The sequence below is a fragment of the Quercus lobata genome, chromosome 10 (genome assembly GCF_001633185.2).
Source record: "Quercus lobata isolate SW786 chromosome 10, ValleyOak3.0 Primary Assembly, whole genome shotgun sequence".
NCBI lineage: Eukaryota > Viridiplantae > Streptophyta > Magnoliopsida > Fagales > Fagaceae > Quercus > Quercus lobata.
Window position 1 is genome coordinate 19,869,128 of NC_044913.1, and position 14,419 is coordinate 19,883,546.

Genomic DNA, 14,419 nt, shown 5'->3' on the forward strand with positions numbered 1-14,419 from the left:
CCAAGTACTGAAAAGGAAAGAAAAATAAATTTATGGCTAGGGCCGGCAGGCATATGATAAGAAGGATTAGGATCCCATGCAATACCTTAGGCATTCTATGGGGTACGATTACCCCCTCATTTCAGTCACAACACTTTTTTTTTTAACTTTTAAATTTTTAATTATTATTTTTTTCAAAATTTTTTTATTCAAATGTTGAAATTGAAAGTTTTTTATTTTTTATTATTTTTAAACTCTCAATCTCAGCCATCGAGAGAAATTGCGCATGCATATGATCTCAATCCTAATAAGAAATGTACATGTGCAAGCAAAATATTAGTCCCACGCGGTGTTAAGAGCGTGGTGGGAATGGGAGACCTTATTTTTGTAATTCTAGCCAATGTCGGTGTACTTTTACCCTTGCCAATAGATAATAAAAAAAATTTACATCTAAATATATTTGTAGGGAAATTTCTCAAACCTACTATGTAGTAATTGAAAAAATGATCCATGTGTACTTTTAGTCACATGACTTTTTTAAAGAAGTATATAACTTGTTTAAATAATACATGTTGATTGTCATATGGATCGCCATATAGGTGATAGGAGATTTATCTGAATTGGTTTGGAAGAAAACTTTGTCCATAAATAATCCTAGTTATAAATAATGTACCATACTGTAGCAGAGGGTATGATTTATTATTTTTTGTAAGAATTACGTACAACATCGTTTTCACATTTATGTGGAGCATGGGATTCTATCTCATTTTGTGAGAGAAATATTAAGAGTGAGTGAGAGACTTTATTTCCGTAGTTCATTTCATGATTCAAACTAAATGTTACAAATTTAAAGGTGAATCAAGTAATGTCATTTAAAATTTTAAATGATGTGTCACTCTATATACAATCAGATCCCAGAAATAAAATTTGAATCTTAAAATAAAGAAGAAATTGTTTCATGAGAGAGATGTTGCATACTACAGTTACATATAACACTACCTCACACTAACTTTGAGAAGGAAGGAGGCAATGACCCTTCGTCGTTGTTGTTGTAAGTTTTTTTTTCCTCCCCTCTTCTACCTATGTATATTCTTATAAAAATAAAACTTACATAAAAAATCAAATTAATGGCCAATTTTTAAAAAATTATTCTACATATAATCTCAAGGGGTTTGTTTTGTAGTTCCCAAAATTTCATGAAATCCATGAAGCCTTAGGTTTAAAACTTCTTATCAATATCTTGGGGTCATCCCAAGAAATTTTCCTTATAATTATCTAGTGTGTGTGGGATAAGGAAACTACACATATATGTAATATTATATTATTATTGGATTTGAATCTATGACAATGTATGTCCACTTCATGTCCATGTTCATGATGGTTTCTATTTATCAAATCATGAGACCATTTTTTTTTTTTTTGTGTGGGCAAAACTTTAAACCTAAATCTTCTATGACTTTAAAAGTTGAAACTAACTTGAATCCACTCCTTATTATTCTTATGCCGTATTGAGCTTATTAAATTCACACACACACACACATGTATGTGTTCAAAATTTAGATGTTTATGTAACCTAAAGGGATTGGCCTAATAGTTTTTAAGGTCTCATGACTTCATGAGATTCATGAAATCCTAGATTCAAAACCTTTAACCAATGGTCCAAAGAATTCATCTATGTAATTTATTGGAGTGTGTGGGATAAGGGACTATACTTTTCCACACACACACACAAAAACCATTTTATTTTGCATTTGGAGAACAGATGGGGATTTTTTTTTTTTTTAGAAACAATTGCAATTTTGTGGTTAGAAGTTAGAAATCTTTATTGAATTTGTCATTTAAGAAAAAGAATATTTATTTTTATTGGTGTATTTTTATATTCTTATTAATAATATATTCTTAGGAATGTAAAATGACGTTTATTGTTTAAATTTCATAAATTTTAAAACAATTAGTATTGTGTGTGACTATGTAGTCTCTAATTTATTTAACCAAAAAATCTTGATCTAAAATATCTAAAGATATTAATTGTGATAAATATGATTTGAAAGATAGTTAACAATTTACAAAATCACTTGATGGAGAAATTTTTTTCAGTTATGTAAATATTTTGTTGGTTATATATTAGAAAATAACATGTGTTAAATCATGTTATAGACATGTTTTATATATAAATACCATATAAAAATAAAATATGTTATTTTTTAGATTTAAGACTTCTTGATATATTGAACTTGTCTTCTTTAAAAAAAAAAAAAAAAATGGCTCCTTCATTGCATACCACTAGCTATTACTCTAAAACACTTAAGCTTAACCCTTTAAAATTTCAAATTATATTCAATCTATACAAGTTGTTTCAATTGGTATCAAATTATGAAAAAAAAAAAAAAGAGAGAGAGTTGTAACTTAATTGGTACCTCATAGTATTTCCAACTATGATGTTTAGAATTTAACATCCCCCTCTATCGGGAAAATAATTGCATTTCAATTGAAGCTATAGAAGTGCTTTCTAATTGAGAAATGTTTCATTCCTAGATGGTATATTGATTCTAATTGAGATCAAAATATTTCATTTCTCTAATCATTGAGACGTACTTACCATATTTTTAACTTTGAATCCTATTATAAAATTCATGGAAGCTCCTATACAAGGTTTTATGAAGAAAAAAGGAAAAAACAAAAAGTCCCACTACCACGCAGGATTAAGAGCGTGGAAGAGGATTCTAGAATGGGCCGGCATGCTAATAGGTAGTCCTACTACAAAGTTTATGGCTATGGGCATTGGTGGTCCTGTACTACTACCCTGCTACTTCACAAAAGGGATCACATGTGATTCATATGATATCAGACTAAAGGGTGGTGATGTTTTTCAAGAAGTTTAGTAATTTTTGAAGTTCGAGTATTCAATTTAAGGTGACTTGTTGGGATTATATTTAATGGGGTTTGTCTTATCTCTTATTTTTCGTACGTCAATAAAAATTAATTGACAAAAACTACGGAAAGTCATATTGTCATAGTTTTAAAAATTGGATTGAACTAGTCAATACTAAACCCTCAACTGGTCTGATAAAAACAATAAAAACCAGTGGTTTAAATTGTAAAAATTGTTGGTTTAATTGGTAAAAACTAGAAATCAAATCATTTTTTGATTTTTTTTTGCCCGTTTTGGTTTTTAAAATCATGCATTTTATCGACTTTTTGTTGGGTGGAGGTGGTTTGGGTAAAGATTCAAACACTACTAGGGTTTGTAGTTGAACCAATAAATATATAACTTTTATTCTATTTTAATTATGGTATTGACTCTTTTTTGGGTGGAAGTGGTTTGGGTAGAGATTCAAACACTACTAGGGTTTGTAGTTGAACCAATAAATATATAAATTTTTATTCTATTTTAATTATGGTAATGGCTTGAAGTGAAGGCAGGTACTAAAGTAGTCATTATGAAAGAGTAACCGAAACAATATGAAAGAGTTCAACAACAATTTAGGCCCAAGAGCCCAAAAAATAAAGCGAGTCCAGTTAAATGCAAATCTTTTCAGAAATAGGCTTGAAACATAAATGGGCCACATTGGAGCCCAGTTAGGTTCGAGTCAATTTGGCGCCGAAGCCTTATTAGGAAATTAGAACAGAAAGTGAAAATAAAGTTTGAAATAAAAATGAGCCCCCGACGAGGATCGAACTCGTGACCTTTCGCTTACGAAGCGAACGCACTACCACTATGCTACGGAGGCTTCGATTGTCATATCTGAACCATAAATATATTAAAACACTACATTCTTCCTTACTTTCTCTCACCCATGACCCAGGGGAACTATGGCCTGCTGAAGTCAATTTCGTCAAAAATTCAATGCAAACGTTGGAACTTGGAAATCTCATTATTAAAAAAAATAAAAATAAAAAATCAGTTAATTCCAAATCAAGAATTTCCTGATGAGTAATGTTACAATTACAAACTATTAATGTGACAAATCCTTATTAGTTCTAATATGAGTTCACCACTAACATCACATTTATACTTATCAATGATTATTTGAAAATTATTAAAGCCACATCAGCCGTTTGTAAAAATATTATAAAATAGTTTGTGTATGTAGCATTACTCTTTCCTGATTTGTAGTAGACTCTTAACGTTAATTTTTCCCATAAAACGCATTGTAATTTTTTCTTTTTCTTTTGACATTATTATGGCATTGCAATATTTTGAAGATGTATGACATATTTCCAATTTTGGATAAGTATTTAAAACTTTTCCAATTAGCTATGTAGATACAAATGTTGATATAAAGGTGTGATATATGTACAATGACAAGGCTGAAAGATGAAATTCAAATATGTTAATAAATAATAATGCTACAGACACAGATTAATTTACAACATTTTTACAAACTGCTGATGTGGTTTTAATAATTTTCAAATAATCATTGATAAACATAAATGTGATGTTAGTAGTGGATTCATATTAGAACTAATAAAAATTTGCCACATCAATAATTTGTAAAAATATTGTAAAATGGTTTGTAGTTGTAGCATTACTCAAGGAGATAATGACATTATCAAATTTTGAATAGTGCGTGGAATTGAGGACAAGTGTAATCGAAGTGCAAGGAAAAGATGTCACGTGAAGAGAAAGAACTGTCAATAACTACTACTATCCATCGATTACTATCAGAGACTCAAGTATAAATAGAGGACTACTTGGATGTTTGGTTTGAGCATCACTCATAACTCAATTTCTATAACTCATATCTCTAACTCTACTTTTTCACTCTAGAAAATACAGTATTTGTTTGGTTTCATATCTTGGATGCACATCTCATGTCTAACTTAAATAATACAAAAAGTAGTGGTCGGGGCCCACTTAAAGAAGAGAAGTTAAATGGGGAAAAAAAATAGTAAAGAGCTAACTTCCAACGATCACACATTGGTTTGATTTGACAATACATTAACATGGACCTTATTATGATTAAATTATTTACAATTGTGTCATTGAAACAACACTTAACTCAATATTTGAAAACATCCAAAGTTTGTGTTTAATTCCCGTAACTCAAACTCAAAATTTTGAGTTTTGAGTTATGGAAACTCAACGCAAGAATAAATCCAAACAATTTGATTTTCAGTAGGGCTCATGTTTTTTGAGTTTTGGAGGATGAAAATTGAGTTATATAACTCAGATTTCATCGATCCAAATGCCCTTCATTTTCCAAAATAAGATTTTTTTTTTTTTTTTTTTTAATTTTAGAAAAAGGACACTCAAACCTCATGACAAACTACTCAATATAGATTAATTAGACCGGTTGCTTTTGAGAATTAGTGGTATGTTGCTTTAGATTGCTCTCTTGATGGCTTGGTGCTTTTTTGTTCTTTTTAGTGTATTTATCTATATTACAGAAGTTTAGCAAGTTTGTAGTTGTTAACTCATAAATCTTTAAAGTCCTTAGTTCAATTGCCATTTATTGTTTTTCATTGATACAGCCTGGTAGCGTCATACTTTGATAACTCTTTGAATTCTTGACTTTCCAGCACACTTGTAGTTTGATAAATCTTTTAAATTGTAACTCATTGCTCTCCATCGATTGTTGTTACTTAGCATTTTTCTCGATAATCAATGTAGAATGTCTAACAACATTAGCATCGATAGATAAAAAGTTCTCTTTATTGAGGCATTGCTGAATCACATCCTTTTGAATATGAAGTCATCATAAAACTAAGATCTTAAGAATGGTCACACGACTTGGGAAAGTTTATCAATACATAACCGTAGCATCAATTCACAAAAATTTGAAGGAAAAAAAAATCATCTCAAACATGATCAATTCTGGATGAGTTGTGGTGTGTTTGGGGAACTAATGTGAAGAGACATGGCAGTAGAGTAGTCTATTGGTAAGAACTTTCTTGCAGCTTAGGGGAAGAGAATCCCACTCAGAAGCTTAACTTGCTGGTTAAGTGTTGTGGAAAATTGGCTATTGATACTGAAATACCTCTGCACTGGAAACTGACTTAAGTACTGGATTATTGGTTTGTAATGGAGATGGTGAGAGGAATGTTGCTCTTCAAGGCCACACCCCTGCTGTTCATTTACAAGTTTGGACTAGTCGTCAAGAAAACCATTGATTTTGAGCTTCAGAGCATCAGGTTTTGGAGAGTCTGACCTGTTTACGTACAGCAATGTTAGAGAAAGGCAGGCAAAGCTAATTCTGAGGGGAATGAAGAGAAAACCTGCAGAAACTTGCTTGGCTGTTAGTGTATCTCTTTGCTGCTTATCTTGATGGGAAAAACTATTTTTCAAGCAAATATTTAGCAGAAGCTATTGCAAGATGGCCTGAATTTAAGGAAGCTTATTTATTTATGGGGAAATCTTTCATGATCAAGTATTAACGCTTCTTAAAAATGAAAGAAACCATAATGGGATACGATGGGAGTCCCAGAGTCACTATGTTGCAGAATTTGACATCTCAGTATTGCATTTTTCACATGGAAGTTATGCTGGCTTTGGATATCACATCCACAAGACTTGGACTCGGATGCTTGATTTTCAGTTTAGAAATCTATTTCTTCCCTTCTCTTCCTTTCCTTTTATAGATTTATTGCTTCAATGGACATTTAATCTTATAACAGAATTGTAAGATTGCTTATCTGGTGTATCAGAAGACTACTTGCTCAGCAAACCCTTGTTCAGCTACATGATGTGCGGTAGTTGAATCAAATTTAAGTAAAACCATTCTTTTTATCATTCACTAGCTCCTACAGTTTATAAGCCTTACCCTCTGATTCCTGCTGTTTCAATGAGATAGGGGAACTTGTAATGATTATCACATGTAAGAATAGGCTGTCCAGAGTACCCGATCACCCACTGGAACCGACCTGTTATGGTCGGACTGACACCTCCGACGGGTCGGTAATGGGTCCAAATCTTCAGAACCCGACCCCGACGGGTCGAGTGGCAGGTTCCGTCCTCAAAAACTCGATCTACTCGACCCACCCAACAAAACCTCAAAAAGAAGGCCAAAATCCAGCGACGTTTGGGCTTCTCAGCTCCAATCCGGCCACGTTTGGCCTTCCTTTACTCAGATCCGCTCAAATCCTCACTCCGATAAGTTTAAATCCGGCAAATCTAGCCCAGATCTACTCAAACTTAGGTAAGTTGGACTCTAACTCGGCCAAATCTCTTTAGATCTCTGCCAAATCTCGACCATATTTCCATAGATACGAAGGAATATCGGCCAAATCTTGTTAGATCCGACCAGATCTGACGAGATCTAGCCAAATTTTTGCCAAAACCGGCGAAATCGAAAAACTTGAAATCAACCGAGGAAAACCCGAAACCCGATACAACCTGACCCGCTTGATTTGAAACTGCATCCGGGTCAATTGCGGGTTGAAATCTTCCCCACCCGAGACGGTCAGGTCGAGTCCGGGTTGGGCACAAACCCGACCCGGCCCCACCCATGGACACCCCTATGTAAGATTATAGGAGAAACGTAAACAAAGAACTTCTATGTAAAATTGAAAGCAAAGCAGCGTGAAAGCGTGCAGGTAAAAATGGTCACATATATTGACACTTAAGAATATGTATGTTGTACAACTTTGAGAGATTACTTCCTTTACAACCCAGCAGAGAACTGCAGTACTTACCCATATATTATTATGCTTTGACACAAAAAATATAAATCACAGTTAATTAAAATATATATATATATAAGTGGAAAGGAAGAAGAATTAGAAGACACTACTTTGCAAACAGCTGCCTACGCCTACCTGACTTTGCTCGCAAGCTACCTGCCTCACCAATCACAATGTCATCAACTAAGTCCTTAAAAATTAACCGCTCAACATCTAATACTACCCCTGAGGTCTCACTCCAGAAATCTGTCCAACTCCCTGACTGATGCATCACATCCTCCCATAAGATACTTTTCAAATCATACTCTTCGTTGTCCAAGCTGCCCACTGACTTCTTGGTTTGAAACTCCTCTATCTCAATGCACAATTCTTTCAAGAGCTTCTGTGCACTAAGGGTCCTCCTTGCCAGTCTGTCACGCTTCAACCGCGACTCAGAGCACTTGCCAACTAAAGCTAACTTTTCAACAAGAATCTCATTAACAGCATCAAAAATGAGTTTTCGGTGAAATTTCTCCTGCTCTGGCTTTGAATTGGCAGCCTTTACATGACCTCTATCTTCTTTTGAGGGCAAACTGCTTGCCTTGGTTTGCTCCAAAACAAAGAATAACTCAGGGTTGATAGGGTAGCCCGATGGGTGGAGCTGAAATGTAGTCAAGTCAGAGCCAAGGTCTCTGAGTAGGAGGCCTGAAGCTAATAAAATTTCAGATATGTATCTGTGGTCTGGATTTGTATTCTCACAGAGTGATGCTATGTAATCTGTTCTGGCTTCATCATGATTGGAGTTCAGTTGCCTAAGCTTCTGAACTAAATGTTCAATGTTCTGTAATTTCTTGCGATTGATCTCCGAGGTAAGACCAGATCCCATGCTGTTAGATAAGAAGTTATCTGTAGGGTTCCATTGATCTTCACTTTGACTGTCATTAGAATCTTGAGCACCATCACCTGCAGCATGAATGAATATTAAAATGAGATTTGGTAGATGAAAGAAGACCTTCTATCTTTTAATTAAATATAAGCAACAATGACAGTAAGAGAACTATTATTTATCTTTTGTTTATATGAACTCTACTTCCTACTACAACTTTTGTGTACCTGCTCTTTTCAATCTTTTCCATTGTCATTTTTCTTTATTCTTTTCCCATATATTTTTCCTCTCAAACTAAAAAAGTAAGAAAATAATGTGCCACAAAAATATACATGCAAATGTCACTCCCACACATGCCTGCATTTCATCCTATAACTTTTTTAGGATTTCTCATTATTGTCTACCTGAATGCCATATAAACTTTACCCATGACTAACTTGCCCTAATCTATAACAACTATTTTCATACATGCTATGCAAACATAGCCTCGGGTCTGTCTACCAGTGCCAAAATACATAATTTGTTAGTCAAACACGAACTCATCAGACCAAAATTTAGTATCAAACTGCATGATAGGGAATCTTCTGAATTTTTTCATTGGACTTGAAGTAAATCATGCAAAACTATGTTCCTACCTGTTCTTCGTTTCTTTGAATAGGACCACCAAAAACCATAACTGATTTTTCAAATTTCAAAACAAACCCTTAGATAGAAGAATTATTAGTTTAAAGGAAAAGAAAAGAGAAGCATGTGTCCTAAGATTCCATCACAGTCAGCAAGTGGAATTTAGTCATTAGATTGCCCGGTGCCCAATTTTTAATCAGTTTAGTTGTGCCATATCCAAGTGAAATTTTTGGGTGACAGAAACTTCACCTTTAAGGGCATTTGGTATCTGCTTCACAGGAGATGGTGCATCATCTCTATATACTGAGGCATCAAGAACAGAGATAGGACTAGGATGTTCCGGGGCAGCAGTAGCAAGTTCTGCCAACAACCCATCTTCATCCATCCTTGGAGTTGATTTCTGAAATAAGCAAAACATGACATCATTCATCTGTAGAAAAACAATTTACAAGTAAATTATTAAAACACTTTAAATGGAAAAGAAGATCAAAAGCACCAACTTTCTGCATTGAGCCAGAAGCCAAGAACTTGACAGCCTTCATGGATGGACTCTGGGTGCCATCAATCTCGATAGATTCTGCAGTACTGGTGACTTCAATCTCTATCTTTGAAACCAAGACAATATTACTGTCCGATTGCACAGACATGTCATCTCCTTGGCAACTCAAACTTCTTGATTCGTTACTTATCTCACTCAACTGGTCATCACTTAGCTGCAAGTTAGAAGATTTTGGTCTGGCTTTTCCACCTGGGGAGCCTGAATCTTTCACATGCCGGTTGGACTGCATTCTGGGTTTGTTTGAATCAAATGGATGAGTAGGTGGACGAGATCGCTTCTCCAACTCAAGCTTCTTCTGTTGCAGTCTTGGGCTCCCAGAACCAGAGCTCTTTACTGAACTTGTGGTGTTTTCTTTTGGTAATTGTGGAGACCTTGACGAAGACTGTGTTGATTTCATATTCCTGCCACTAACTTTTTTGTCAGTGGAACTAACATCAGAGTTCCGGCGACTGTTTTTAGGACACTGATCTTTAGTTGTCTGGCTGTTAATTGAAGCCTTTTTTGCCTCTGCAGATCCACCACTCTGGATCTTATGCAGACCCGAAATCTGATCAATTGGAATAGCTGATGAGTCAGGTATACCAGATCCTTCAACAAGTTTAGCTGGTTTTATGATCACAATAGGGGACTCAAAAGACCTTGAAGAGTTAGATCCCCTACTAGGAGAAGTAATAACATGGTTGCTCTGCGAGTTTCGTTGGCTTAGTGATCTAGAATTTTGATTGGAACTCGTGCATATTGGTTCACAGTCTCTTTGAATTCCAAAGTTCGAACCTTGTTCTTCTTTTCCGGTTTCTAACAGCCCCTTTGCTTGCATTGCTTCCAGGATCTGTTTAAGAGCTCTGAGATCCTTTCCAGATTGTTTAAATTCAAGATCATTCAACCTCTTCTCAATCTCATTATAAACAGAACTGAAGGAGTTTGATGCCCTTGGTGGAATTTTGGCAGGCCTGAAAGCTGGTTTCTGAGAACCTCGATTTCCATCGAGCTGCTTCCATGGAGCTGGTTCAATTGGAAGCCTTGAACTTGGAATGGGTTTCATGACAAAATCAGAATTCCTCCAGCGTGGGGATGTAGGGTCTTTTGATGAGTTTCTGGGGGACTTTGGCATTCTGATTGCCCTATTAAGCTCATTTGTTTTTGATGATTTGGAGAAGGGATCACTAGTACCTTCAACTGAACATGTTTTGATCACACCCAACTGATTATCACCAGCCAATGCAGAGTCTGGCAAGGTTTCTAAGCCCATCAACTTCGCTACAACACTAGTAGGCCGCTTCTGAGTTCCAGTTCCTGATGATTGCTGTGGATTATGGGCTTCATCATTTGAGTTGCCACCATTCTGGAAGTTTTTGGAGAGGCGATTTGGTTTTGAATCAGAGTTGGAACCCCTGAATGAACCTTCCCTGCTGTCAAGTGAAAGTCTAGGCAGCTCTTTAAGCTTTATGGTCGATTTGAGGTTTTCTCCTGATTCCAAGGATAAATGATTTATCTCTCTCCCATCATAAGAAAACCTGGGAGCATCCCTTGAAACTGAAGACCATGACCCATATTTTGCTTCATGTGATGATATTGGAACTTCTTTAGCTTCATTGTGGTACCAAGGTTCTTCTTGAAGTTTGGCAAGTACTTGAAGAGACTCCTTGAGATCAACAGGTGCATTTTGCTTCATGTTAACCCCAACTCCACGAGATCCATCCACAGATTTGGACAGCTGTAAAGGCCTTGGAGAGTTTCTATGCTTTACAGCACGACCAACTGCTTCCTCTCTGGTTGTAGTTTTAATTGATAGCCCTTTGGATTCCCTATACATAGAATCCTTGACAACATCACGAAGATTGAGGGGCTGCTGCCCTAAATGTGGAGAGTTACTTGGTTGGTTAATTTCTGGGTCCCTTGAGGGAGTTTCAGGAAAAATGATTTGATCAAAGGAAGAAGTTTCTAGTTGAGCTGTTTTGTTACAGTCCAGAGAGGATAAGTTAGATGAACAAGAGGATGAGAAGGAGACTCTTGAGGATTCTGTGGAAATTCTTTGTCTCTCATTCATATTCTTGTTTAAATTCATTTCCTGCAATCACAAATCGTATTGCATGTTAACACAACAAATCATAGCACCATGCAGAACTGATGAATGCTAGATACATATTAAAAAAAATTAAAAATCTATTTGTTTAGTTTATTTAAAAATTAAAAAAAAAATGCAAATAATTTAGAGCCAGAAACAATTTTGCTGTTTAGAATAGATCAGTGAGAAGAAGAATAAGTGTGACACAAGCAGCCAAAGCACAGCAGTTAGGGCAAGATGTTAACTAATTCTAAGAAATATTAACATGTAAAAGATCCCACTTCCTGAGTTAAGGAATACAAAATAATAGAAAAGGAAATATAGACTTGAGTCCTGAACTCCAACAATAGAACTTCTAAACTAAAAATTGTTCAATTACAGGTTGAATCATGAAGTGGAATAAAAGATAAAGAAGAAAAAAAACCACTTACGGTTGCAGCCTGTCGATGGTATACATTATTAGACTCTCTTTCCAGGCCTCCACTGTTGAAGTGGGAATTACCTATAAAAGACATAGAAGCATTAACTTTTTGAGTTTCCAGAAAACCATAAAAGATATGCTCAGCAGGATAAAATACAAGGAAAATTGGTTTTAACACACATGATCAGGAACCTAAAACTACAGGAACATGCCGTTCTTTAGATTTGGTCTACATAAGTTTGTTTATAAATTATAATATTAACTTTCATAAGCTTCATGAGATAAACATTTGTGAGATATCAATTTGCATTCATTTGTATACAGCTAGTAACAGATGAAATCAGGACTATTAACTAGACCATTAGCCAATGACCATGTTTTAAAAATCCATGAATTCTACATGTCTACATACATCCATCAATCATCATGTATGATGTGTGATTAGGCACACACACACATACACACAAAGAGCAGAAATCAATGACAAGTAACATTACATTTTAATTAGATTAAAACGAGGGAAAACAAATGAAGACTTAATTGTTCAGATGCTACACATGAATCAAATAAAACAACAGAGACATAGAGCAGCTCCTACATACTGATGCAATCAGTGTAAAGTCATATTTTACCAAAAGCTAAGAGATTCAACAATACCCACATATGAAATAACAAACAGTAGTAATTATTAAGCAATATCAAGTTAGAGGAATACCTGGAGGAAGCCTCTTGTGGCTAATGCGCCTACCAGTGAGGGCATTGGGACGATCAAAGAGTTGAAGTATCCCAGTCATGCATCCTATTTGCTTCTGCAAGTCTTGATTGTCATCTGCTAAAGAATGCAAGAGTTTTGCAGCCATCTCCACCTCCTCTCCTCAACTATTAACACAGTTAAAATACACCTACTTCTTAGACCTCCAACGTTCTTTCTCCAAATGAGAGAATTGCATCAATTTTAGTCTCCTTAATGTAATTTGAATCTAAAACTCTTCAAACATGTTGCAACCAGTGCTTGCAGTTCACAATTTATCAGATATCTAACAAAATCTCTGGTGACACAATTTAGAATCAGGGATTTTGGACACCTCAAAGACCCAAGTTTTGCAAGATCTAAACCTTATCTTCCTTCTTCTTTCCTCCTTCACAATGTGCAGAAAACAAAGGAGAATTTAACTTGTTTTCAACCCATAGAGACCATAAGAGAATAGGGCACTTTCCTCATTCATAAAATTCCAATGGCAGCATTCCAAAAAGGGAAATTACCAAGTGTAAAATTACTTCTCCTTACTTATCAACAATGCCACATAAAATCTCTTTTAGAACCCACTTTACTCCAGCTAACAACAGCTCAAAAAACAAGAAAGTTTGGCTTCAAATGAATACCTACCACACATTTGTCCTTTTGCAATCAAAAAAGTCCAAGCCCAGAAAAACTTCCTAATACATCAGTAAATACAATACACCTTCTGGGTTTTCTCCAAAATCTCAAATTGTTGACAAAAAACACATTGAAAGCCAGTATTGTCAAAAAAGAAAACAAAAAAACCTTATTGATCTTTGCAGAACAAAGCAGACAATGCCTTGTGTGGTAACCAGAGAAGTGCCAAAAGAACCTAACAGTCAACACCCATTACAATATTCACACAATACTCAGAGTTATCAGCAATAGAATGAGCAACATTACCTTGGAACTGTCTAAAAAACAAAAACAAAAAGTAATAGGAATGCAAACTGTAAAGGAATCTTTGCAGATCCAAGAAGGGATTTTTTCCTCAGAGGAACAAGTGTAAAGACAGCCAGAAAAGAGAGGAAGGTTTGTTGTTTATCATGAAAATGTGTAATCCAATATGGTATGAGTTTCTAAACCATTAGCAATTTTTTTTTTTTTTTCACAGAGAGAGAGAGAGAGAGAGAGAGAGAGAATGTGTTTGTGTTTGTGTTTGTGTGTGTGTGGTGTGGTGGGACATATCCTTCCAGGCTCCATCTCATACATCCACGTGGGTTGAGTATGTGAGTGGGTCTAGAGCTGTCTGCATGTGCATGTGAATTTGTCAGAGGGGGGAGAGAGAGAGAGGGAGAAAAATGTGAGTGGATTTGATTTTATTTTCCTCATAATCCACTCACATTTTTCTCCCTCTCTCTCTCTCTCTCACGAGTGTACAGAAATTCCTTTTTACTTATCTGGCCATTTTCTCGGATTTGTAATTCAGGTAATTTCAAAGAGAAATTCTTTGAAGCCTCTAAAATGTATGATTTTAAAAATCAAAACGGTCAAATAATTGA

The 14,419-nt window shown here is 35.2% G+C and overlaps 1 protein-coding gene and 1 non-coding gene across 2 annotated transcripts; both read right to left on the minus strand.

Moving 5' to 3' along the window:
• Positions 1-3,638: 3,638 nt before the first annotated feature.
• Positions 3,639-3,710, minus strand: TRNAT-CGU. The gene has a single exon. It is a non-coding gene; the product is annotated as a tRNA-Thr (tRNA).
• A 3,799-nt stretch (positions 3,711-7,509) lies between these two features.
• LOC115963205 (protein LONGIFOLIA 1) lies at positions 7,510-14,078 on the minus strand. Its single transcript, XM_031082136.1, has 5 exons — positions 12,852-14,078; positions 12,147-12,217; positions 9,592-11,718; positions 9,341-9,491; positions 7,510-8,544 (listed from the first exon to the last, which is right to left on the minus strand). Exons 1-5 carry the CDS (start codon positions 12,994-12,996, stop codon positions 7,709-7,711), a joined length of 3,330 nt encoding a protein of 1,109 aa, XP_030937996.1. The 5' UTR covers positions 12,997-14,078; the 3' UTR covers positions 7,510-7,708.
• Positions 14,079-14,419: the final 341 nt, after the last annotated feature.